The 25,575-nt window shown below is 44.1% G+C and overlaps 9 protein-coding genes across 9 annotated transcripts in view; 3 read left to right on the forward strand and 6 right to left on the reverse strand.

Moving 5' to 3' along the window:
• beat-VII (beaten path VII) overlaps positions 1–4,799 on the forward strand; it is a 38,872-nt gene extending 34,073 nt beyond the window's left edge. The window contains exon 9 of the mRNA XM_017142929.3: positions 415–4,799. Coding sequence (XP_016998418.2) covers positions 415–608 — 194 coding nt within the window. The 3' untranslated portion in view covers positions 609–4,799. The remainder of the gene's footprint in view (positions 1–414) is intronic.
• Positions 4,800–9,342: 4,543 nt separating this feature from the next.
• TwdlD (TweedleD) lies at positions 9,343–10,420 on the reverse strand. The gene is made up of 2 exons (XM_017142841.3): positions 10,342–10,420; positions 9,343–10,273 (listed from the first exon to the last, which is right to left on the reverse strand). The coding sequence occupies exons 1-2, from the start codon at positions 10,354–10,356 to the stop codon at positions 9,470–9,472; spliced, it is 819 nt and encodes a 272-aa protein (XP_016998330.2). The 5' UTR covers positions 10,357–10,420; the 3' UTR covers positions 9,343–9,469.
• Positions 10,421–13,236: 2,816 nt separating this feature from the next.
• On the reverse strand, positions 13,237–14,037 carry TwdlS (TweedleS). The gene is made up of 2 exons (XM_017142892.3): positions 13,933–14,037; positions 13,237–13,872 (listed from the first exon to the last, which is right to left on the reverse strand). The coding sequence occupies exons 1-2, from the start codon at positions 14,035–14,037 to the stop codon at positions 13,237–13,239; spliced, it is 741 nt and encodes a 246-aa protein (XP_016998381.3).
• A 1,086-nt stretch (positions 14,038–15,123) lies between these two features.
• Positions 15,124–16,207, reverse strand: TwdlR (TweedleR). The gene has a single exon (XM_044395511.2). The coding sequence runs from the start codon at positions 16,205–16,207 to the stop codon at positions 15,200–15,202; it is 1,008 nt and encodes a 335-aa protein (XP_044251446.1). The 3' UTR covers positions 15,124–15,199.
• A 235-nt stretch (positions 16,208–16,442) lies between these two features.
• TwdlH (TweedleH) lies at positions 16,443–17,461 on the reverse strand. The gene is made up of 2 exons (XM_017142948.3): positions 17,447–17,461; positions 16,443–17,284 (listed from the first exon to the last, which is right to left on the reverse strand). The coding sequence occupies exons 1-2, from the start codon at positions 17,459–17,461 to the stop codon at positions 16,568–16,570; spliced, it is 732 nt and encodes a 243-aa protein (XP_016998437.1). The 3' UTR covers positions 16,443–16,567.
• An 830-nt stretch (positions 17,462–18,291) lies between these two features.
• Positions 18,292–19,378, reverse strand: TwdlN (TweedleN). The gene has a single exon (XM_017142947.3). It carries the CDS (start codon positions 19,310–19,312, stop codon positions 18,407–18,409), a length of 906 nt encoding a protein of 301 aa, XP_016998436.2. The 5' UTR covers positions 19,313–19,378; the 3' UTR covers positions 18,292–18,406.
• Positions 19,379–20,273: 895 nt separating this feature from the next.
• Positions 20,274–21,083, reverse strand: TwdlJ (TweedleJ). The gene has a single exon (XM_017142882.2). It carries the CDS (start codon positions 21,081–21,083, stop codon positions 20,274–20,276), a length of 810 nt encoding a protein of 269 aa, XP_016998371.2.
• A 1,237-nt stretch (positions 21,084–22,320) lies between these two features.
• TwdlK (TweedleK) lies at positions 22,321–23,066 on the forward strand. The gene has a single exon (XM_017142933.2). The coding sequence runs from the start codon at positions 22,332–22,334 to the stop codon at positions 23,064–23,066; it is 735 nt and encodes a 244-aa protein (XP_016998422.2). The 5' UTR covers positions 22,321–22,331.
• Positions 23,067–24,749: 1,683 nt separating this feature from the next.
• TwdlO (TweedleO) lies at positions 24,750–25,565 on the forward strand. The gene has a single exon (XM_017142934.3). It carries the CDS (start codon positions 24,797–24,799, stop codon positions 25,475–25,477), a length of 681 nt encoding a protein of 226 aa, XP_016998423.1. The 5' UTR covers positions 24,750–24,796; the 3' UTR covers positions 25,478–25,565.
• Positions 25,566–25,575: the final 10 nt, after the last annotated feature.

A 25,575-nucleotide genomic window follows, 5' to 3' on the forward strand; every position in this document is an offset into this window, starting at 1 on the left:
ATTGCAATATTTGTTCATATCTTTTTAATGAATGGTCCGATTTGAAAAATTTCTTCTACTTTTCTGTAGGTATAATTAAACACAACACTGTTGCATTAATACTTTTTCGAAATGTATACTGATGTGTGCGTTAGAGTGGACGTGGCGGAAATGGATTTATGTTTACATAAATTATTCCGATGTATTATTATTATTCTTATCATTCTTAGGTAAAGAATAATATGTTTATTTATTTTAGTAGTATTGATTTACAAGGTAAATAGCTTTGTATTATTTGTTCCTTAAGCAAGGCCTCCTGGACTTTGTTAATTTTCTGATTATCAAACCAGGTAGTTTGCCTTCCTTTTCAATTAATCCCAATCCATTGTTGATCTCATTCTAAAGCGCCGTGTGTTCTTTTTTGGCTATTTGCAGTTGAGGTCGAGCGACAACTGGCCTCCTCCACGTCGACGGCCCCGCCGAGCATCGGAATGGCGGCGCTGGGCAATGGAAATGGACATGGCAACGAAACCTCCGCGGGCAGGAGGGCCCATGGCTCACAAGTGATGACGCACTTGTGGTCAGTGGCGCAGCTCCTGCTGCTCGTCCTGCTGCCCCTCAGCTACTAGATGATGATGATGATGCAGATGCATTATGCAGAAGGCCTGGAGAGGAGAAGACCACCGACATACTCGCACAGAAGGTATAGTTAAAGCAAAACCAAGGGCAACCCCACAGCATCATCATCCCACTTCCCACATCCCACATCAAGGACAAAGGCAGCAAAGACAGCAGCAAAGCAGCAGCAATGGAAAAAAACCAAGTTGGAATTTTTTTGTAAATTGTACACCGCATTTTTAATCTGTTTCCCAAAGCATGAAGCTCGATCGAGCAGCTAAATTAGTGCTGCCTCAAAAAGAGGCAGCCACAAAGACAATGGACTAAGAGAACATTTTTAGCATTTGTGCTCGCCTTGGTCGGCCAATTTAAATAGTTTACTTGTAAATAACTGCAGATGACCGAGGGTGGAATTTTTCCCCTACTCTTTTTTGTGTGGCATTGCGCCAGAGAAATGTTTGTAATTAAGTTGCAGTCGGGACGGGAAATTGCGAGAAGAAGAATGCTTTTCAGTCCAGTCGGCCAGCGGCCATCGGCCATTTTTTTACAGTCCACAATCCAAGGAGAATTTTGTATAGCTAATTGAAGATAAGTTTTCGGGAGAGGCGACTGCAACTCGGACAACAAAGAAACCAAACGAAACCAACGTTTTTTGCGCTCTCTCAAGGTCATGGGCTGATTTCCCTTTATTTTGGCCTTGTCAGGAGTTTTGGGCCTCAGTCAGCCCAGAGAAACCCAGAAATTCAAATCCCAAATAGCCAGAATTGATTGCGGGGCTAAAGTTTTTAGGCGTTTCAAAGCAGTCGCTACGAAGCTTGTACCTAAAATGTATGAACTTAGTGCAGTAGCAAGGAAAAAACTAGAAAACGAATAACATAAAACACATTCAAAGGAAAAACATATTTTTTACGGTATTGTAGCGCTTGGGCTAGTCAGCAAAAAAAAAAAAAAACAGGATGATGGGGTTGTGGCTAACTGAGTGGGTAGGCTAAGATTAGGAAAATTGAATTTAAGAGCCGCAAGCAGCAGCAAGCTAAATACGACTACCGTATCCCCGACAAACAGAAAACCCGAAACCCCCCGGAAATAAAACGTTTAAATGTAAAATAATTAGACAGTTAAACCAAGAAGCTTACAGAAACAATCAGTGTTGAAAACATTTTGAGAAAACAACCAAAACAAAAGAAAAGGAAGGCAAAGGAAAGGCGGAGCGAAAAATAGCACGCAGTTCGGGAGCCCCGAAAAAGGGCGCAATCTGCGGCGCGTGGTGACCCCGAAAATGGGATAGGGTCACCATTTTGCCCCGAGAGAAATGGGATGGGCTCATCTTAATGGGTCACCCACTCGGGGAACCACTCCGCTTTGCATTACGACTCTTATTTATTTATTTTCATTTGGAACCCTTTATTTTCGGTTCGTTGTGTGTAAATGGTTATCGTTGCAATGGATCGTTTAGTGTGTAGTTAGGAAAATATTTGTATTTGCCGTTGCGCTTAATTGTTTTTGTTATGAATTTAATTTATTCGCAGCCTAGTGCTTAACCGTACTTAAGTACGGATGCATTTTGTGTGTGTATTTAGAGGAGGATTATTTTCAAGCGCGCTTTAAGTGTCTATGGCTAAAGAACCATTTTAAACACGTAGCATAACAATGTAACTATGTAAAGCAAGATAATAGCAACCACGGACAACCCGGCAAAGTAAATATATGTAAAGCAATTAGTGGACTAGTCTATACTCTCTAAAAAAGAAAAGAAAAACAAATCTAAATATATAAAATGAGCGTCTGTATTGTGTGTGTAATTAGGCTTCTATTTTTGACTTCTACTCGACGGCGAAAAGCAAAACCAAACATAAATTTAGTATACAACTAAGCCTGCTACGTTCTCCTACAGTTTGAACAAGCGAAATCAGTTAAAGCAAACGATTAACAATTAACAAGTAACAAAATAACAATTACAACTGCAAATTGCAAAATCTTGCCACAGTTGAAACATTTTCCAAGGGTTGTGTGTAGTTTCTTGGCCAGCGGAAAAGCGGAAAAGCGAAAAGAGCCAATGAGTACGGCAACCGGATAATGCTTAAACACGAACTACAACAATTTTTTATAAATGAAATATACTTAATTATGATAACGGTGACATCACGTATAAATAATTGAAAACAAAGTTCATATTATGTATGAAAATATGGCTAAAATGTCTTATGCAGGTATTGACGTCTTCCTATGCTACGCTGTCTATTATTAACAGAAAAACAAAAAACAGAAATTGATTACATTTATAAATTATACATTACGAATAGGTGTGCATGCAAATTTACTGATTGCATACACTAAGAACTAAATAAAAAAAAAATGAGAAAATGAAAAACCAAAATGGAAAAAATATTAACACTTATACACAACAAATGAAAATGCTTTAAATTTAGTCGATAATTTATTCCTTTTTTAATTCAAAATCTGTAGACTATATAGTTTAGGTAATGATATGATTACGGTATGCTAATTTCAGCCATTATTCGATTCCTGATAATTTGATTTATGTGAACGTTATTCGGGAGCTATTTCCCAGTTATTACGTAGTTATGGGTTTGTAAATCACTCGTACTAGTAAATGTTTCCCACCAATCTATGAACAAGTGCAAACACCCCTCGAGAACACATCACACTCGCCTACACATCCGCAGTTTTTCCCCCTGAATGTCATACACTCTCTCTCTTCTTCTCTATTTGTCTGTATAAATATGCAAACTGCGTGTTGTCTACAATTCAGTCGTCTGTTGTGTCTCAGCATATAAATAGCGTATAGCATGAATGTGCATAATTGGCCAAGGACTTGGAGTCACTAAATATCCAACACTCTTTTGTCGCTAATTATGAGCCATGCACACACCCTCTATCGAGCATATAAATGTGTATCTATATGTAAAAACTCTATATAGGTGTCCAGTGCAAAACCAGTGAAACGCAAGAGGATGATATTTATATAGATCAAATAAGAGTACATTAAGTGTCGCAGCAATTCGCAAAACATATCATAAATGTTGTAACATTTTCGGATCCCGAACGCAAAGAGAGTCGGAAGCCAATTAACATTTTTCATTGCCTAGCATATGGTATTTATGCCCTTTATTTATAATTGTTTGTTGAGGCCTCTCCAACAATAACAATCCGGCATTTAAATGCCTGTTTGGAGGAAAAATGACATTATAATGGAAATGGGAGCGCATGATATACACTCAAATATGCACACAAGACACGAACATTATATTTAAATGTTGTATTTTGATAGGTCGAAAGTATTACGACAATGTCGGGTTCCCAGACAAAGTCTTTTTGTTCGGGAATCTGCTAAGCGGCTACCTTTATCATTTCTCTCACATCAAAATCTTCCAATCACACATATCATTGCGTATTGAACAAAACAAAAAAGGAAAAACATGAAATTATACAAACAAAATATATATTGAAATTATGTATACAACAAAGCATAAATGGAAAACAAATCCGTTAAAGGTGTATAAAAGATATATTTATAGAGAAACGACATGTTTATTAATTTTAAACACACTTACACCACAAAAGGCTTTAACTTTTTGTTCCCATTGTTTATCGAACATTAAATATATAATCGCATGCACATATGTACACATGGATTTGTGTGTAAAATATTGAATTCAGCCTAATTTGAATTTCCCCTGATTTGTATTGTATAAAATGTTTTAAGGTCTAAGAAATTGTCTAGATAAAATAGCATTATTGAGGCTACTATTGATAACTCGAATATTGGAGAAAAAACCCAGACAAATTGAACTCGATAAACGTAAATAAAATATTTATTTATAGATACAGACATACCAAGCGAGCGATAAAATTGCAAAAATTGCAACCTATGCAATTGCAACAAATGCAAAGTGCAAACTGCAACAAAATAAATAAAAATGTGTGGAATATGTGTATTATTATTATACTAAGCCACGAATATTTATATGTACACTGAGCGGCAGAAAGCGAGAGTTAAGTGTAAAATTTAAAGTGTAAATTAACAAACGAAGAACAACAACAACAATTACGATTACAACTCAACAACCCAAATTATGGCGCCTAATGCTTGGCCAATCTACTACACTGAGAAAAAAAAAAGGGAAATATACAGCATATTAAATATACATACAGAAATACGAATATTTGTGGTAAAGAGAACGAACTAAAAAATAAATGTTGAAAACAAAAGGCCAAACGCGTTTCATTCAAGGACCAGTTAAGAAGCACACGCCCCTCTCAAAAAAAAAAGAGGGCCGAGCAAACAAAGGACCCAAAGTACAAAAAAGTGGCAAATGTAGAAAAACACAACGAACAGGTAGGCTAAACAGAAAATGGGCGAAAGTGGGTAAGTTGGGTGTTTTTTTGGGGGCCAGAGACAGGATTTTGCGGCCTCTTCGCCTGACAAACTTGCGAAAACTTTTCGTTTGACGAATATCCTTTTAATCCTTTTAAATGTGCAGGAAAATTGAGGGAGCACAAACAAAGGACACATAAGGTCAGAAGTCTCAACGAAATTACAAAGGGGGACGACGATGGGTGCAAATGGCCTGCAATAATCAAGGAAGGGATAAACTACGGAGTAAATGGCGAGTCAAGGGTATCCTTATGGCCCCGAGTCTCATCCAACAAATCCAACGAACAACGAACAAAGCCCCAAGACACAATGGCCGAGTATTTTCTTTTTGCCTTTTCTTTCGATTTTTCCCAGGACACCACAAAGGTGGAAGCCTCATTACGGAATCAAAGCCCTGTACACATCGGTTAGGCTGTGTGTGCGATGGTCTGGTGACAGATGCGAGCTATCGATTCCGAATTTGTGTCTGTCTGACAGATAGACAGACAGGACAGACAGGACACACAGGATGTCCTAGAGGCCTTCGGGGGAAACGACAACATTGCATGGAAATGAGCAATTAACGCCTGGGCCATCGTTAGGCCGAACCAATCTGCTGGCCATCGACGAATCAACAGATTTTCGGAGCGGCCATCAAAAGGGTTTTCCGACTCTGTCTTGATTAAGGTATAAATATTAAATTAGCAGGAGCTCCTTCCACATCCTGTGTCTTTACTTTTGGCTTTGCAGCTGCCTTTGCCTTTACTTTTCGCCGCTAATGAGGCATGGCCATGGCAAAGTGAGGGAGTCGGGACTCAGGACTCAAACTCAGACGGGATGTGGTTTGTTAAGAGGCTCGTTCGCTGCTTAATTATACATGGCAGCGCCCAAAAGTCGACTAATTAATATGCAGCAGTCGAGCAGCCCAACAGGCCCGGTTAATGAGCCAAAACTCGCACGGCACAGCACAGCATGTGTGCCAAGTTGGCTGGTGTTTTGTGTTTGCCGAAGGGAAATGCCGGCGATGCCAAGCAAATAACTCAATTTTCATAGAGTGCAACCCTCTGGATACACCAATAAACACTTTTTTGCAACAAATCCCAAACTATTTCGCTGCAAACCGCAGCAGCAGCAGCGGCAAAAGCAGCGACAGGCGCAGTAAAACTTTTTGACAGCGACAACATGGCGTACAACTGCCAACTGCAAGTGCACTTGGGTGTGGTTCCACCTAGTCCTCCTTTTCGCCTGATTTTAGCTCCCCGGCTCATTGCCACCTGCAGGGGGCCGAGGACCGAAAACCGACCACGTTGCCAAATTAACGAAAGCGCTCAAACTTTGTTGCCCTCGCTTTGGGCCAAAAAACAATGGAGTCGTCCTAGTAGTCGGCTGCAAACTGTCTCAAGCACATTTCAATTTGCGCTTACCGAACAAAGTTGCGCGCTTTGCCAGCTTGCCTGCATGGCGGACAAATGTCAAAATATTTAGTTGTACAGCGAAACTTTCCCCAGCTTTCCCTCCAGAAAATTGAAAAGAAATATTGGTTAACCCGTGGGACCGAAAGCAAATGCCCCGATTCTGCCAGCACCGCCAAAAGTTTTCAAGCTGCGCGAATTATTTTGGAATAAAAGTGGGTGTGTGTGTTGGTTTGTTGCATTGCATTGTTTGTTTGTTGCCGGTGCTGCCATGTTTGCTGGGCCACCGCAGCTGTCAGCTGGCGAGATTGAAAGCGGCGAGGTATTTTCAAATGTTTCCATAAAAACAGCGATTTATATTTGCCATTTCCCCGCGGCCCGAGCACAAAATGGGTTTAGTATGGGAATACTTCAATTAAAATAGGCACGCCTAAAAGCAGGCTACGTTTTTATTACAACATCGCTGATTATAAATCAACGTGGCGTATACGCAACTACTTTTGGAATTTGGAATTTTTATATATTGGCATTATTCTAGGAACTTTCTGGGATACCTAAATATTTTTTTTATAGATTTTCACGGATTTTCCATTTTTTTTCACTTATAAAATGTTAGGCCAATTATTTTTATTTTATTTAATAAAGCACATTTTTTACAAATTAAAGTACACTTCAAAATGGATTTACACCAGCCCAAAAGTGTGCCAAGTTTTCCAACGTATGCGTATCCACAAGTTTCTAACTACATTCGAAGCCTTGAACTTGCGACATGGAACTATCATTAATGAATTAATATACCCTAAGTTAAGTGGCACAACAATTTGTGTCACTGATTTAGAGCACTCAAAGGTATAAAGTGAAAAACTTGAAATGTAGTTGGATAAATGTGCCCCGTTAAGCCAACACAAATGTAATGTATATCCTGGCATTTTATAATTCCCCCTTTGTGGGTCCTCTTTGAAGGGTGTCTTCCCTTCGTCCTTTTAGCTTTGCGGGGCTGGAAAAAAAACTGCTGATATCTCTGGGCGTCAAAAAGGAGCTTTGCACGGGCAACACTTGAGAGTGCCGTGAATGTCGTTTTAATAATTTATTTTGTGCGCACAGCGGGCTGCTCATTAACACAGAAACAGACAGATGTGTGAGTGTGTCGGTGTGTTGGTGTTGGCCCACACGCACAGGACACGCACTTGGCAGGATCCTCGTCGTCGATTCGGTCGGCTGACTGCTGCATTCACCTTAATTACAGGCAGCAGTCTGGGCGCAGTCAGACGGCAAATGGCAGACAAGCTAACAGCGTTTATGGTGGCCCAAATGGCCAGGACCCCGGATCCTTTGGCACCCGCCCCCTGCTGAATCTTCGGCATATTGTCGCTGTCGTTACGCTTTAGCGATTCGCCACTGTACCAAAGACACACAAACATACAAACACACCGACTAAACGAAGAGCAACGGATTCAGTTTGCACTCGACTGCTGATAAGCGTGCGATTCCTGCAGGGCCAAAGGACCAAAAGACAGACAGTCACACACACACACATCCTGATGGCCATGAATACATGCACCGTTGAGTTGCGTTTATATCGGGCTTATGTTACGTCTAAGTGAAATTTAAGGACTCCACTCAACAGCGTACCAAATCCTCGGTATAGTTCGCTTTCGGGCCATGTGTGTGCTCTAGCATTTCGCATGATGAGTTTGCCTTTCACGGAAGCAGGAAGCCATCAAGCAACACACACACACACACTAGCTATAAGCTCACACCCCGCAAAAAGGGTACACAATCATACTCAATGAGTGTCGTCAGCTGGCAGGACAGGGATCAGGAATAAAGGCAGCTTCCACCTGCAACAGGACGTTGCCACTTACACAAACCGCAGGCGACAGAAGGGGCGAGGGCTCGAAATAATAACCACCAGTGACGGGAAGCCCGAAGGTGCTTGTACCTGACTAAAGGCCTTGATGTTTTCGCTAAAATAAGTCGGTACAATTGGCTTGAAATGTAAGCAAAACTTCGGAATTTTTATCTTGTAAAATTAGAAGATAACAAGAGTTTTAAAATTATTTAAAGAGGTGTCTAAAAGTATGCAGTAATAAATTTTAAATCGGAAAATTTAATGGATTTATTACAACAGTCGACATAATTTGTTTCATTGCATACTTTGGGCACATTGTTAAATTATATATTTTTAAAGGATTTAGAAATATAGATATTTCCGTTTCATAATCATCAATTCGTTGGAGAAATATATAATGGGGCATTTTTCAACAGAAATCTAATTTTTTCTAAGCTTTTAAGTTTTTGTTAAATAAATATTATTATACCCTAGAAATGTTTTGTTTTATTAATGTTTGATTTGTTATTGTTTATGTTTAAAAAAATACCTAGTTAGTTTACAACTTTTCTTGCCCATTTTTGTACTATTTGATGGCCTTCTGGTACCTCCATCTAGTTTTCCCATCACTGAAAGGCAACCGTTCTAGGCTGGTTAGCAGAGAGTGGACCAGAACCCTGGTTCCTGAACAGGCCGGGCCATTGTGCAACCACTTCATTTCGATTCTAATAACTCCAATTACAAATGGCGGATGGGATAAAACCATTGTGCATATGCCGGGGGACACGGGTAACCGGGGATTCCATGAGTGTTGAAAACGGGTGCGGTTTCGTTTCACTTGCCCTGCGGCCATATGAGTGGGTGGGCGATGGGTGGCTCAACTTGTTGCTGGACTTTATGACATGCCAGCCGCTTTATCCAGGCTATTATTTCAGGGATTTTATGTGAAAGGACAACGCACGAATGCGCAGGCAGATGCCGGGATTTCTGCCGGGCGAAAACGTGAAAGGGAAACTCTCGCCGAACGGAAAGGTTCGGTTCCGCAGCATGGAAATGGCCGAATCCTGCAATTAGGCTGCCAAATGAGTTTTCCACTCCCACACACACACAGTTCACATTGGAAATTTGTCAGCAAAAGCAAATTTTATTCCTCTACATGGATACTTAAAAGCTAATGGGTGTTGTTTTTTTTCGATGCGATTGGTTTAGGAAACGTTACCGTTTTAGGGACTTTCACTTCAGCAGGACTCCTTACTTGACACGGAAGCGACGCAGAGTGGGTGGCAGATAATCCTGGCCAGCCAGCACATTGGCGGGCAGATACTCGGAGCTGGGAGCAGCCACTGGAGCAGCCTGGGTGGCGGGGATTGCAGGAGCAGCAACCTGCTGCTGAGCAACTGGAGAGGATGAGGCAAAGTTCAGGACTGGAGCACGACCCTCGTTGGAGATGCGCGAAACTCCAGGCAGCTGGTTGTACTGATTCTGGATGGCCAGCTGGGCGTTCTGGGCATCCTCGGGAGTCCTGTACTTGACGAAGTGCACCTCCGGCTTGTTGGTGGAGCTCGACTTCAGGGCATTCAGCTGCTTGGCCAGGTTGGACACATCCGACTGCTTGGTCAGCACATAGATGGCGGTCTCCTGCTGGGCCGACTGCTTGGCCAACTGGAGGGCAGCCTGTTCGAAGCCCTGATTTTCGGGTGCACGGATGAAGACCACGCGGAGGTTCTTCTTCAGAGAGTTGGCAATCTGTTGGTTGCTGGCGCCCTCATCGAACTGCTCCTCGGGGGCGGCATAGCTGTAGAACTCCTTCTGGAACTCCTCGACCAGAGGAGCTATTTGAGGAGCCACAGGTGCCAAAAGGGGAGCCTCAATGGGCTGAGAGAGCACGGCCTCACCACTTTGCACCGGTTGCAGCAGCTGCTGGGGAAGTTCAGCTCCAATCACCTGACCAGATCCGGGCAAGAAGGACAGACCCTCATCGGCATGGGCCACCGGTTGGTAGTTGTAGCCCAGCTTATCGGCACTGCAGCTGGCAGCAAAGAGGCAGCAGAGGAGCTAAGAGATAAGGAAAATATATAAGATGAATTATCCTGAATCGAAATGAAAATCCCTGATAGACTTACGATAAAAGCGCGCATGATGACTGGTAGCTGTAGACTGTACAATTGGAGCTGACAGGGGGAACTGATGCTGGAAGTTGAGCCTCATCTGGCTTTTATAGCACTGCATTCACCCCTCCCACGAAAAAGCCCCCCGAAATATTTTAGCCAACTGAGAGAAAGAGATCCACTGTTGTTTTTTAGGAACGACCTTGCTTGATTTGATTTCGATGCGATGCTTTTCGATAGTCATTAAAATGCCCCGCCGTTTCACTTAAATATGCAAGCGTATTCCCCGATCTTCGCTAGGCCTATCGCTAGTCCACGATCGTTTGTCTTGCCTTTTGATTTAAATGCACTCGGCGACTCGGGTTATAGGTTATAAATATGCATGGCGACTAAATATCAGGGACTGCGATTGCAAATGCTGCTGCTGCCGATGCCACATTATCTAATTGATTTGTGTTGGCTGCGACAGGCCATAAAAAACCCCATCTGGATGGATGAGTTGCTGCTGCCGAGGAGGAGGGAGGCAGCCACTGTGTTGAAATGCTCGGAAAATAAACAGCTACTGGCTTTGGCTTTGGCGATAATATCTTCTGGCTGCTGCCAGTTGGCTGCCAGTTTTCGGTGCTCCGGTTTTCGGTTTTCTGCTTTCAGTTTGCTGGCCACCAGCCCAGCTTAATCCGGTAATTATAATTTTCATAATTTTCCACCGACTTGCGCTTTTCACTTGGGCACGGGGTCACAAAACGTCAATCTTTTTCGACGCTCCAGTTAATGAAGTTCTTTAACTAATTTAAACTTTTTCGGCGTCGTTTGATGGCCAAGGCGAAATAAGAATTTAAATTGAGGCATAGCAGCTGTGTGGGTCGATGGGTTGTCAAAAAATATGTATCACAAAGAAATTCTTAATTACAATTTTCTTTGGAAATTATTTAAACTGGTCTCAATATGATCTGAAGTTCTTAAGATAAATAAAAGCTGGATTAGGCCACAAAAAAATGTTGTAAATATTTTTGGAAACATTTGCAATACATTTTTGTTGTTTGTTTTTATTACTTATTTATATTATTATTTTGTTAATGCATTTTAATATAATTAACTGTACATTTCAATATTTTTTATTAACATATATATTTTAATATTATTAAAAAATTACTGACATTCAATATTCTGAGTAATTAACACCTTTTAAATGATCTGTTTTTTTCCGTACTCAAAGTAGGGGATTCCCCTTGGCAGTTTTTTCTCGGATTAGCCCTGAAGATGATGACTCCACCCAGCATTTGGCCACTCATGCTGGCTATTAGCCTACCCGGCTGCATAGCAAAACTCTTACCAAAGTCGGTTGGGCCAGCAAAAGCAAAGTCAGCTGCGCCAAAAGTGCGCCTAATTTGGAAATGGCAGGCCAAACAAGCCAAGAGCCCCCGAAAACGAAGAAAAGATTGGAAAACACGCAAACTTGGCAGCTGCTACAGCTGGTTGATGGTGGATGGAATCCCTGGGAGCTGAGACTTGGACCTTGGACACACCTGTCCCGAAATTGCAGCAAGTCATGAGCTCTGCCTCCGGCCAGGATTCAGGATTAAAGCGCTAGTTTGAAGATACCGCGAAATAAAAAAACGGTTGGGTTTTTTTTTTAGGGGGAGGTGCCGGATGGAATGGAATGTTGGAGCGGCAGCTTTGACGTGACTGGCAAAGTTTTTTGGCAGGCACCGCTAACGAGCGAAGCTCGTCCTCCGCAGGATCCCAGGATCTCATGTTGCTCAAAAATGCTTAAACTAAAACTTGCTCAACAGATTTGCACTAGTGTATATGGTGGGTAGGGAGGTGCCTTTTTACAACTGCACTTCGCCGTGTCATATGGCGCTGGCACACTGGCAACTGGGTTGTAAGTGTGTGTTTGACCTTTGACACTAAAACAATTTGCAAAGCGAAATGATGTCAGCCTCAGTGTCCGTGTCCATGTCCCTGTCTCTGCCTCCTTCATAGTGGCGTAATTTAGTTGAAACATTCTTAAAGTACCGCCTGTCGTGAAATTCTGCCTGCTCGAAGGGACAGGGCTAAAGATTCCTGGATGGAGGAGGCTAGAGTCTGGAGACTGGCGACTGGTGGGTGGAACTCCCAACGCAGCTCATTAAAAAGTTTTCCGGCGACATTTGCTTAAGAAAACATTCGCTGGGCGGCTGGAGTCGGTTACCAACACCTTAATGATTATCTAAGAGATACTTTGAAGATAATCCACAAAGTGTGTGGCTGGGGGGACACGCAGCCAACTCAGAAGTAAAATGTTACGCTCTTCGGGCTGAGTAATTAATTATTCATAATAGCAAGCCTATAGATAAACAGCCACCTTCGCCATAACAACTAAATGTTTTTTGATTGAAATTTAAATTAAATTTGTTTACAAGAAGCCGGCATTCCAAGTACTTTGAGTTATTTATGAGCAGCCCACTCTATAAATTTCTGGGAAAAATGCCATTATTAAGTTGACATTCAGATATTATTAATAATTAATTTCTTAACAACATTAATCGAACTAATTATTTTAAAATAGGTCTGCCATCAACACTGGTCATTTGTTATAATGATTTAACTGCTTGCTATCGATTGCTTTAACCCGCAGGGAAAAGGTTTTGTTATTGCTAGGCTTTCTGAAAAAACTGACTTAAATTAAAGAGCAATTTAAACAAAGAGAGTGAAATAAAGCTACTAAAAAATGAATACCACAATTTAGAATATTAATTCGAAAAAAATAAGACTGCATAATCAATAACCGAAAAGTTTACCACCAACTAGTGGATATATTTATCAATTTATTATACAGGAACAGTTCAATTGACTTTAACTAATTAACAATTAATTTAATTAACCTTTAAACAATCTTTGGCAGTTAGCCTATGGGTATTAGATAAACTAACGTCTCTTTCCCGGTGGCAGATATTCCCGGAATAAAGCCTGCAATTTGGCAGTTTCCAATTCGCTGGCCTGTTCATGTGTCTCGTAATCTTGACTATCTTTGGGCCGGATCATAAAGATCACAGGTGTCTCAGTTGTTTGTGGTTTAAGCTGAAGAACTTCGGCTTTTTCCACAGCATGGATGATACTATTGCCGGGTAGTCTATCATAATCACTTCTCAAGGCACTCAGAGCTCTGGTGACATCCGCTGGAGTTCTGTATTTCACGAAGTGCACCGAGGGTTTCTCGGTGACTTGCTGTTGAATCAAAGCCTGCTGCTTGGCCAGAGCATCTGCATCCGCTTGCCGGTGGAGCACAAAGATGTCCAGTGGATTATTAACCGCCAGCTGTTTGGCAGTCAGGGAAAATACGTTCGTCTCTGGCGTCCGTATAAACACCACCTGTTGCGGTGGGGAGATTATTTGGGCCAATTGCCTGGCCGATTGCCAAGGAGTCTGATCCTCCTGATCCTCCGGTGGAGCTGCATAGGTAAAGTACTCCGTGGCCAATTTTCCTCCACTTACAAACTCATTTCCAGCTGGCAGGTAAACATCTCCCAAACCAAGGGTAAGTCCAACAAACAACCAGAGTAACTATAAGAAATTAACTTAATTAACCTCCAGTTAAGAGTATTTAACTGGCTTTTAACCTACCAACAGGGACAACATGGCTGTGATATTCCGCACCGGCTGATTTTTTGCCATTTTTACCGCTCGAAGCCCAGCTCGGTTATAATCCAGTCCCAGCAACAAAACCATCCTTATATACGACAAACAAATAGATGTTCGAAAGTAAGCTGACTTCTCGGCCGCCGCGTCTCTCGTTATGATTATATTTTATTTTATTTCGCTTTTTTGCATTTTGTATTTTTTTCTATTTTTCTATATAAAAGATTTCTGCAAACGTTTGCTCTGGTTTTGTATATTTGTTTGCCTGCTGCTTCTGCTGCTGCTCCGATTATCCATGTTAATGTCGTTCAATTTTGAAATGCAAATTTTATCAGGGGATTTGCAAGACCCTAGACTACGGACTACAGACCACAGACCCCAAAACAAAAGACAAACTCCATATGAAACACACAGAAGAGTGGTTGTGCGTTTGACCCGTTGTGCCTGTGCTTGAACTTGAATTTAATTCGCATAAAATTTACAAATGAGCTCCCAATTTGAATTAGTTATAAAATATTTTCATATATGTATGCTCCATTTGGGGCCCCATTGTTGTCGCCTGTCATAGTCGAAGCTATTTGTTTTGACTACCACTGCACTTATAAAAAAACATAGCACATCTAAATATTTCATAATCAAATTATTGACATGGAAACATTTAAAAATTTTAGCTATTTTTTATATTTTTAATAGGAAATGAATTTTGTATTAAATTAAAAAAATAGTAAAATAATATTATTTATGTTTAAAAATATTGTATACCTTTATTCAAATATTTTCATATTAAATTATGCGTTTTAATATGTTTTAGTGTATTTATTTTGTATTTCATTCAAATAATAATACTTAAAAATTTATAAATTCAATATGTAATTCATTACTCCATATTTTTTCTCAGTGCACAGAGATATTGGCCCTGCGGCTTACACCTCCCCCGCAGCTCTACTTTCACTCGGCCAGGTATTTTTACGGCCGACATTTTATGGCTACCTACTGATTTGTTAATTTACACGTCATTTTGATGTTTTTTTTTGCGGGTCTCTCTTCAGCTTATTTTTTTTCCAAGCCTAGGCTAAAATCTGTGATAAGCAGCTTACCGAAATTAACAACTTCAGCTAAAGAAGAAAAAAACACAGGTGGCGATATATTCATTGATAGATCTTGGGCTTTATTTGCAGCTATAACTAGTTACCCCTTGGGGCAGTCTTATGGCACTAATTTAATGTCTTAATTTGTTAAAGAAGTGTATTACTTAGAGCCTCAGGCGTTTTCCCGGATTGGCAGAGGGAAATACCATGCGACTTCCCGATCTGTGACGCTCGTTGGCCCGAAAATCAAAACGCCTTGATCTGGCAGAGCGATAGTCCACTTGGTTATCATTAAAGCTGGCCGATAGATCCTGTTGAGCTTCTGGCACGGGCGGCAGATCAATCTGACCTATGCTAGAGGCTCCCGCCGAAGATCCTGCCGCATTGTAGCCCTGCGAAAAGGATGAGTAACTGGGCAAAGGTGGCAAATAACCCGACTGAGGTTGATACGCCGACTGTTGTGGGGAGTGTGGGTAACCCTGTTGGTTGGAAGGATACTCCCCGGGATGAGAGTCCTGCTCGTACTGCGGCTGCTGCTCGGGGTAATAGCCCAAGGATGAGGCCTGTGCAGCCTGGGCAATCGCAGATCCTCCGCCATACTGCGCCTGAATATATTGTTGGGCCTGAGCAGCCTCCTCCTCCGTTCGGTATTTCACAAAATGAACTTGCGGTTTGTGCTTACGTTGAGATTTTAAGGCGCTTATTTCGCTGGCCAGTTCATTGGCATCTGTTTGCTTGTTCAGCACATAGATGGCCGTCTTATCCTCGCTGGTTTGCTTGGCCAAGGCACTCAGAGCACCCACAACAGCCTTGTTTTCGGGCGCCTTTATAAACACCACCTGGAGGTTCTTCTGGCCAAGGGATGATAGCTTGGATTCCACCAGATTCGCCTCCTCCCCCGAATCATAGGGAGCCTCGAAGGCATAGAAATGCTTGTGGAAGTCGGCATTCTCCTGGTAGTGATTACCAGCCGCTGAATTGGGATACCTTTCCTCCGGCAAAGCAGCTTCGTTGCCATAGCTATTTACAGCCGAGCCATAACTATTCTGCTGGTACTGGTAGCCCAATTCGGCGGAACAGCCAGCCAATAAACTAAAAAACTGGAACAGACTTTGATTAGCTTTCAACCTGGCTAATTTCCAGACTTTTAAACTCACCACTATTCCCAGCATGATATAACCTCGGCGAAGAGCAAAAAACATTTGTCACACAATCGCCAGTGGACAAAGCATTTTATAATTTTTTCTTTGACCCAAAAAGTGGTCAAATGAAGATCACCAAATTGGGGATAAGCCACCCACCTTATAGGGCAAATTAGTTCAATGTCGCCGAGCAAAATTCGCAAAATCCCACCGCAGAGATATTACAAAACTGTTTTTTTTTCTATTACAAAATATTTAATTATTGAGACATCTCGAAATTCGAAAGATTTACAAACTAGGCAACATGTTAGTCGCAGTGCGAGTGCGTAGGAATCGTTTGATGGTTTAGATCATGGATTGGTCAGTCTGGGGGTCTGAGATTTGGGGACTCTACTGGCGGAAACGGAGGACCGAAGCGGGCAGGTAGGAGCTGCCAGGAGCCGAGGGAGCGGCCACCTGCTGGACGGCAGGCTGGGAGGCAAAGTTCAGGACGGGAGCAACTCCTCCGTTCTGGATGGTCGAGGATCCTCCCAGCTGATCGTACTGCGACTGGATGGCCTGCTGGGCATTCACGGCATCCTGGTTGGTCCTGTACTTCACGAAGTGAACCTCTGGCTTGTTGTTGTTGTTGTTGCGAATGGCATTCAACTTGTTGCTCAGATCACCGATATCAGCCTGCTTGTTCAGCACATAGATGGCGGTCTCCTGCTGTCCAGCCTGCTTGGCCAGAGCCACGGCAGCGTTCTCCAGACCAGTATTCTCGGGTCCCTTGATGAAGATCACACGGAGAGCCTTGTTCAAGGAGCCGGAAACCTGCTCGGAGCCAGCTGGTTCGTTGAAGTCGCTCTCGTCGGCGGTGAAGGTGAAGAACTCCTTCTGCAGCTCGGCCACAGGAGCAGCATAGCTGGTGGCCACTGGAGCGGAGGGAGCAGCTTCGGGAGCGGCCACTGGCACATAGGTCTCGGCGGGGGCATCCTGGCTAGCAGCCACCGCGGGGGCGGAGTAACTGGAGCCGGAAGGAGCAAAGGAGGTGGCAATGGGCGCCGAGGCAGCAGGCTGGTAGTTGTAGCCACTCCTGGCACTCACGGCAGCAACAAGGCAAAGAGCCTAAAAATAAGGGAAAAATTAAAGGATTAGTTTTGGATCGTCGCAAGCGTAAAACGTGAAAGGGAAGGTGGTATTCAAAAAGTGTGCAACACAAAAATTTGTTGTCCTTTGATCATCAGATATCCTTTATTCTTCTTCAGGATTCCTTTGTTATATACTCACAATAAGGACGCGCATCTTGTTGATATTTTTTTGCTGTGTAGGTGGATATTTCCGCTTGGTTTGCTGGATCGAAGGCAAGTATGTTGAACTCCTCGACGCCCACGACTTTTATGCGAAATCACTGCAGTTTGCAACTCTTTTTCTTTTTTTTTACCCCCCTATCATTTGGTTTTTTAATTGGTTGTCTTTGATTTTTTTTGCCCATCGCTCCCTCCCATTCCCCATTCGCTTTTTGTCACCGCTGTTATCTATTAACTTTGGCTTCTTCGCTGTTTTCTGCTTAATCATCTTGGCTTATTCGTGAGCATAATTTTTTATGATTTTTCTAAACAAACTTCGACTCTTCTGCTTATGCTAATGCTCCCACATAGTGGGTGCTCTTGAAAAGAGCTGTCTTTCGACCACTTTGGCTCTTTGTTATTGGCCATTCATCCGGCCAACTCTGTTATCACTCATACATTATGTATTTTCGTGTGCCGTCGTTCGGTTCCGTCTTGCAGTTGCCATAAATTTGAGCACTAATAGTTTGTCTAACCTTTTACTTCACGCAGATTAACATTTTAATTATGATAAAAAAAAAAGTTCGTCGATTGTTTTTCAGGGGAATGGGAATGGCATTCCCCCCACGAAAAATAAATGTAAATTTCTTGTATTGATTTCCACTTGTATTCCACTTTTGGCGCCATCGCTTTGGAATTTTTATGGCCACTCGGGGAATGTAATAAACGCCGAGCTGGGCAATTTCTCATTTGGCCATCAAAAATTTCCAATTCGACACTGTTGACAACTCTGTGGTTAGCCCAGTTCCCACAGCCACAGGATAGAAAAAGCAAAAAACATAGTGATTAAAATAAAGAAAAAATTGTATTTGAGGGGTTCGTTCGACAAATCAATAGATAACACAAAAAGTCAACAATTGGAGCAGCTAGAAGCTACATGGCACATCCTGTAACCCACATCTTACTTGCGGAAACGCAGGCGACGGAGGACGGAGGAGGGCAGGTAGGAGTTCTCGGGGATCTGGGCCTGAGCCTGACGCACTGGTCCAGCGGAGGCGAAGTTCAGGGCATTGGCAACGCCACCGTTGATGGCCTGAGAGGATCCTCCCAGCTGATCGTACTGCGACTGGATGGCACGCTGGGCATTGGCGGCATCCTCGGGGGTCCTGTACTTGACGAAGTGCACCTCGGGCTTGTTGTTCGAGTTGCTGCGGATGGCGTTCAACTTCTGGGCAAGATCTCCGATATCGGCCTGCTTGTTCAGCACGTAGATGGCGGTCTCCTGCTGGGCAGCCTGCTTGGCCAGAGCCAGAGCGGCGTTCTCCAGGCCACGGTTCTCGGGTCCCTTGATGAAGACAACACGCAGTCCCTTGTTCACGGAGCTGGCAACGCGTTCCAAAGCCTGGGGCTCATCGAAGTCCTCCTCGTTGGCGGTGAAGGTGAAGAACTCCTTCTCGAGTTCGGCCGAGGGAGCGGGGGCGTTGTAGGAGACGGGGGCACTCAGACCAGCGGAGCCCAAGGAGGATCCCAGTCCAGAGGATCCCAGTCCGGAGGAGCCCAGTCCAGAGGATCCCAGGTCGAAGGAGCCACCACCCAGACCGCTGTCCAGGCTGCCGAAGTTGCTGCCGCCTCCCAAGGATCCCAGGCCAGAGCCAGATCCACCTCCCAGGCTTCCCAGGGAGCCACTGCCGCCTCCCAGGGATCCCAGGCCTCCCAAGGATCCAGATCCACCTCCTAGGCCTCCCAACGATCCACTGCCAGGAGCAAAGGACAGTCCGGAGCTGGAGTGGCCCACTGGCTTGTAGTTGTAGCCCAGCTTGTCGGCGGAGGCGATGGCCACGAGGCACAGGACGATGAAGGCGCGCATCTTGGCTGAGTTGAAGGTTCTACTTGGAGCTCTGAAGTCGAAGTCGGAAGTCAGAATGATGTCGAGTTGAGCCGCCGGGCCATTTATATATGGGCCTGGTCAATCAGAACAGAGATCGCGATAAGGTTCACCATTGTCTTTTGGCGTCTCTAACCTGTTTTTCAGTTTTTCTGTTTCGCTGTTTTTCTATTTCCACTTCAGATTTGTTGTATATTTTTCGGTTGTTTTTAATTTTTGGTCAGAAGCTGCGGCGTTGGCGGCGGCGTTGATTAAAATTTGATGAACTTGCAGCTTGGCGGACAACACACACAAAATTTTTATGCAAATTCAGGGGCGACAAAGGGCTGCGGTCTCAAGCTCCAAATTGCCCGACTATGCAGTAGCCACATTCTTTTGTTCGCCCATTTTGTTATGCAAATCGAGTTTCGGGGCTTTGATTGAAAGTAAGACGGCCCTTCAGCCCTTTTTGGGCTAATTTCCCAGCTTAATAATTTTAAATTGCCTCGAGTCCATTGTCAAACGATTTCTGATGACCAATGTCCGAGTGTCTCGTGCAATTTGTCAAGCCAAAGGTGCCAACTCAATTTTATAACCGCGAAGTGCGTGGGTTTGGGCAGCCAAGTAGCCAGTAGATAGCCGATAAGCCATATGTTATACACCAGATTATACAGATTGTACTGATTATCACGCAGACGATTATTATCATACAACAACATACAACGACGACGACGGGCAGGGCAGAGAAAACATCTTAGGTTTCCGCTCATTTGCAATTTTCACAAACAGCTTAGTTGGACGGACTCAAAGCGGACTTCAGGCGAACCCGTTTTGAATGCGAAAATTCCGAGCATAGGAATTTGAAACCCAAAGAAGATCCGCCAGTCAAATTGACAATTTACATTAACAAACAAATTTATTTCGTCTTAAAAACTCAGCAATAACAAAGGAATTCTCGGAGGGCTTAGAACCTCAGGCGGCGCAGAATGTTGGCGGGCAGGTAGGAGCTTCCCGGAGTGGCAGGTGGCACATACGATGAGATGGGGGCGGTGGCCTCCGGCAGGAATTGGGCGGGAGCCTGGCTGCTGGCAGCCTGCACCTGAGCAGGAGCGGGCTGGGAAGCGAAGTTCAGGGTAGAGGCCACGCCACCATCTTGAGCCTGAGAGGAGCCTCCCAACTGGTCGTACTGTCCCTGGATGGCACGCTGGGCATTCTGGGCATCCTCCTGGGTCCTGTACTTCACGAAGTGCACCTCGGGCTTGTTGTTGTTGTTGTTGCGAATGGCATTCAGCTTGTTGGCCAGATCTCCAATATCAGCCTGCTTGTTCAGCACATAGATGGCGGTCTCCTGCTGGGCAGCCTGCTTGGCCAGAGCCAGGGCGGCATCCTCCAATCCGCGGTTCTCGGGTCCCTTGATGAAGACCACACGGAGTCCCTTGTTCACGGCATTGGCCACCTGATCGGAGGCAGCGGGATCGTAGAAATCACCCTCGTCGGCGGTGTAGGTGAAGAACTCCTTCTCCAGTTGGGCCTGTGGGGCAGCGTAGTTGGGAGCAGCAGCGGACTGGGATCCCTCCAGGGAATCGGCAATGGAAGAGGGTCCGGCGGAGAAGGATGGAGCCGAGAAGGCAGGGGCATCACTGCTGGCCGCTCCCGATGGCTGGAAACTCAATCCCGATGGAGAGTGGGCCACCGGCTGATAGTTATAGCCCAGTTTGTCGGCCGAGGCCAAAGCGGCCAGGCACAGGCAAAGAACCACTGAGAATTGACGCATGTTGACTGGATGAGTTGGTGGCGGGATTTGATACTCCTATCTGATGGTTCTTTGGCTTTTATGCAGATGGCAGCCGCAGGCTATGCATAAAGCGGTCTAATTAGGGGCCAAAAATCCATAAACCACCTAGATCTAGTGCCACCCCGCTAAAATATGCAAGCTGCAACGTGAGGTCAGCTTTGTGGCTCGGAAGGAAGAGCTTCGGCTTGGGTGTATGGATATTATGAGCCATGTTTCTAGCTGGCGCCATAAAACTCATATTAAATTCAATATGTGCTGCCTTAATCAATAATTCGCGTATTCTTTTTGGCCCGGTGCGGCGTGGACCAACCTTGCCAATTTCGGTATTTTCATGTAGCTTTATCGTTGAAATCAATAAAAATCTGGCTATAAAATCGACGGACAGAGCATCGTAAACCCCATTTGGGGCAATTTAGGTGGATGCATGGTTACGTTTCACATGGTTACGGTTGTGGGTCTGAAAATCTGGCTCGGAATTTTTGGACGGGATGATGAGAAGTGTCGCCCGAATCGTTTGACAGGCCGTTTCACATGCAAATGAGGCAAATGGCGCGCCTAGTCGCGTTACTGCTGCCAAAAATAAATATTTTAACGATTCGCCAAATTATTATTGCCTTATTCAGCGGCTTTGTTTTGTCGTCTATGCTTTTTTTCCTCAGCTTTATGCAAATGTTGCGGGTGGAGGCGACCTTCCATCCGCCGGAAGTGAAGAGCTGGCGAACCGGACTCATCGCTAAATATAGCCGCCATCTTTTTTTTGTTTTTCCTACTATTTCATATTGATTGTTTAGGCTGGTCACTAATTAACAACACTGCACTGCTTCGCCTTGTCAGCGCCGAATCAGATAATTCGATAATTGGTCTCTTAATAAATTACTTGGCGCCATCTCATTTGGCAATCCCGCTTTAAAGCCAACCAAAAACTTTAAACTGGCCAATTCTGGCTAACTGCTAATTAGCATTTTTCCGATTTTATGTGCAGAAATATTTGCAACCGCAGCAGCGGCAGCAGTGTGACGAATCATAAAAATATATTATAAAGAAACCGCATTTTAATCTCTTATTTATGCATTTTTAAGGCAAATTTGAACTCTTCATAATTCATATCAGCGCATATCGCAAAAGGCATAATGCAGCCGCCGAAGAACTGAATCTTGCACCTATAAAAGCTGAGATTGTGGCCAGATAAGTCAGTTACCAATCATCTGAGCAATCTAAACAATCAAAATGCGTTCCTTCCTCGTCCTTTGCTTCGTTGCTTTAGCCACGGCCGACAAACTGGGCTACAACTACCAGCCGGTGGCCCACTCCCCATCGGGACTGAGCTTCCAGCCATCGGGAGCGGCCAGCAGTGATGCCCCTGCCTTCTCGGCTCCATCCTTCTCCGCCGGACCCTCTTCCATTGCCGACTCCCTGGAGGGATCCCAGTCCGCTGCTGCTCCCAACTACGCTGCCCCACAGGCTCAACTGGAGAAGGAGTTCTTCACCTACACCGCCGACGAGGGTGACTTCTACGATCCCGCTGCCTCCGATCAGGTGGCCAATGCCGTTAACAAGGCTCTCCGTGTTGTGTTCATCAAGGGACCCGAGAACCGCGGACTGGAGGATGCTGCTCTGGCTCTGGCCAAGCAAGCTGCCCAGCAGGAGACCGCTATCTATGTGCTGAACAAGCAGGCTGATATTGGAGATCTGGCCAACAAGCTGAATGCCATTCGCAACAACAACAACAACAAGCCCGAGGTGCACTTCGTGAAGTACAGGACCCAGGAGGATGCCCAGAATGCCCAGCGTGCCATCCAGGGACAGTACGACCAGTTGGGAGGATCTTCCCAGTCGCAGAACGGTGGTGTCGCCTCCACCCTGAACTTTGCCTCCCAGCCGGCTCCTCGCGAGAGCGTGGCTGCCAGTGCTCCAGGAGCCAGCTACCTGCCCGCCAGCATCTTCCGGCGCTTCCGTCTCTAAGCGACAGAAAAGCCAGTTGTTTGATTTGTTGCCTAGTTATCATGTTGCTTTATTCTATAAATAAAACGAAAACTTAAGAGTAATCCGAACTTAGTTTTATTTTTAGTCATTCCCGGCTCTTTTAGTCCGAATTCTAATGTACAGATTGTGTAAATTGCGGCTCAACCGAAGAGATTTGGTGTACATTGCGGGCCAACCGAAGAGATTTATAAGTCACCGAAGAATAAGGATAATTAACTGCAATGGAATGAAAATTTAATATACACTTTTTACCCAATTCTAAAATATTTAAAATCAATTTCAATTTCATTTTTTCAGTGGAAAAATCAAAATTTCTTCCGAAAGAAAGCAAAAAATTGTCCGAATAAGGAATGTCATTCCGCGTTGAACTTGAATAAAATTTCCTACCGATTAGCATTCCTACTTAGAACCTCAATTTTTTTTAAGACTTATAAAAAATGCTAAAATTTTACACATAATTATTTATTTTTAAATTAAACTGGAAGTGATGTGGATAATTTGCATAGGCTAATAGCTATCTAAAACAGTCTTCACTTAAGCGAGGGCACCTATTTTAAATTGAAAAAATTGATGTGTTTGACATAAGGGGTTAATCACAATATTCTGCACGGATAAATGGAAATAGTTGTTCAAATAAAAAATTTGAACTATCCTCAATTGCTTTTCTATAGTATTCTATTTTACTTATTGCTATCGACTTTATAAGAAAGAGTATAAAAATAACTTTGAAGTCTTTATTAAACACTTTGAATTAATGTGATACATTAAAAGAACGTTCAGTTTCATCTGCTCAAAATGTCACAGAATTTAATATTGTTTTGCTTGGTTTTTAACGAAAATAACCCTGTTTCATTGCAAACATTAAATATTTTTTCCTTTTCGTGAAAAGGAAAAGGACTATGAACTTTTTCCAGAGATCATAGTCTAATTTTTATAGCTTTGATACCTCCATCAGGAGATCATTTCATACTGACGCAATCGGACGTTTCTGGCGCTTATATAGGGGATTTGCGTGGAATTCCCAGGCTATTTTAAACAGGTTCCCCCAACGGAGAGTTCAAAGTAATCTTCCGACATTCTTCTTGACATTGAACCCCAAACTAAAAAGTTGCTTGAAATTCTAGACCCACTTTCGATGGCGAAGAGGCGACAAACAGAGAACGACAATAGAAATCATAAACTATCAATGGAATCAGCATAAGAGTTTGCATAGATTAAGCTTTTATCGATTCGTAGGCGGAACTCCAAGAATGCATCACATTGTGTTCGACTTTAACGACCGTCAGAACATTTATAGCCGGGCTCTTACTGTTTTTGATTTTTCGAAACGGGTTTTTCGATAGTTTTGCAGCATTTTCCCCCAAAATCAAAATCCGGGCAGTTTTTAGCCCGGTTAAGAATAGACGGCGGCGCCATCAAGCGAACCGGTTGAGAGTTTAAGCTATTTGCAATTGGGCAGAAAGTCTGGGGTCGCCGACTGAGAGAATGTTAGGATAGTTTTGCATAATCATTTCATAAGCGCACCGCTTTGCATAAAAAACTAGTTGAGTTATGGAGCAACCCGACGGGAATGGTGTCGATTATGGGTTCTAAGGCGGTTCTAACTACGCCGGAATGGGTATAAAAGCGGCTCGCCTAACTATCAGGATTCAGTCTTGGCCTTTGCCTTCACAGCACACCCAGCTTAGAAAAATCTAAACATTTCAACCATGCGTTTCCTCATCGCCTTCTGCCTGATTGGTGCCGCCTGTGCCCAGTACAACTATGGAGCGGGATCCTCGGGATCGGCCTCCGATAACATTCCCAGCTACTCTGGTGGTGATTCCTACAGCGGAGCCGCCAGCAGCCCGGACTACTCGGTGTCCAGCGAGCTGAACAAGGAGTACTACACCTTCGAGGCCGATGAGAGTCAGTTCGAGGATCCTTTGGCCGCCCAGAGAATTGCCGGTTCCGTGAACAAGGGACTGCGTGTTGTGTTCATCAAGGGACCCGAGAACCGTGGCCTGGAGAACGCTGCTCTGGCTCTGGCCAAGCAGGCTGCCGAGCAGAGGACCGCCATCTACGTGCTGAACAAGCAGACCGACATCGGAGATCTGGCCAACAAGTTCAATGCCGCCCGCCAGAATGCCAACCAGCGCCCAGAGGTGCACTTCGTCAAGTACAGGACTCCCGAGGATGCCCAGAACGCCCAGCGCGCCATCCAGTCGCAGTACGACAACCTGGGAGGATCCAGCCAGTCCTTCAACGGCGGCGTGGCCAATGCCATCAACTTCGCCTCCCAGGGAGCTGCCCCCGTTCGCGCCCAGGGCTCGAACTACTCTCCTCCTGCCGCCGCCACGAGCAACTCCTACCTGCCCGCCAACATCCTGCGTCGCCTGCGCATCCGTTAAGGACCAAAAACGTAACTGACAGTTGTTAAATGTGTTGTAGAAATTAAATTGAATAAATAGAAAAACGAAAATCGATATAAACCAAAAACTTTGTCTTT

The sequence above is a fragment of the Drosophila takahashii genome, chromosome 3R (genome assembly GCF_030179915.1).
Source record: "Drosophila takahashii strain IR98-3 E-12201 chromosome 3R, DtakHiC1v2, whole genome shotgun sequence".
NCBI classification, from domain to species: domain Eukaryota; kingdom Metazoa; phylum Arthropoda; class Insecta; order Diptera; family Drosophilidae; genus Drosophila; species Drosophila takahashii.

Bases quoted from the DNA above. Each gene is read 5' to 3' on its own strand.
- TwdlS (XM_017142892.3), bottom strand. From the start codon at position 14,037: ATGGTTTTGTTGCTGGGACTGGATTATAACCGAGCTGGGCTTCGAGCG. The intron at 13,873-13,932 runs GTAGGTTAAAAG...AATTTCTTATAG, and splicing joins CAGCCATGTTGTCCCTGTTG to TTACTCTGGTTGTTTGTTGG.
- TwdlR (XM_044395511.2), bottom strand. From the start codon at position 16,207: ATGCTGGGAATAGTGGTGAGTTTAAAAGTCTGGAAATTAGCCAGGTTG.
- TwdlN (XM_017142947.3), bottom strand. From the start codon at position 19,312: ATGCGCGCCTTCATCGTCCTGTGCCTCGTGGCCATCGCCTCCGCCGAC.
- TwdlJ (XM_017142882.2), bottom strand. From the start codon at position 21,083: ATGCGTCAATTCTCAGTGGTTCTTTGCCTGTGCCTGGCCGCTTTGGCC.
- TwdlK (XM_017142933.2), top strand. From the start codon at position 22,332: ATGCGTTCCTTCCTCGTCCTTTGCTTCGTTGCTTTAGCCACGGCCGAC.
- TwdlO (XM_017142934.3), top strand. From the start codon at position 24,797: ATGCGTTTCCTCATCGCCTTCTGCCTGATTGGTGCCGCCTGTGCCCAG.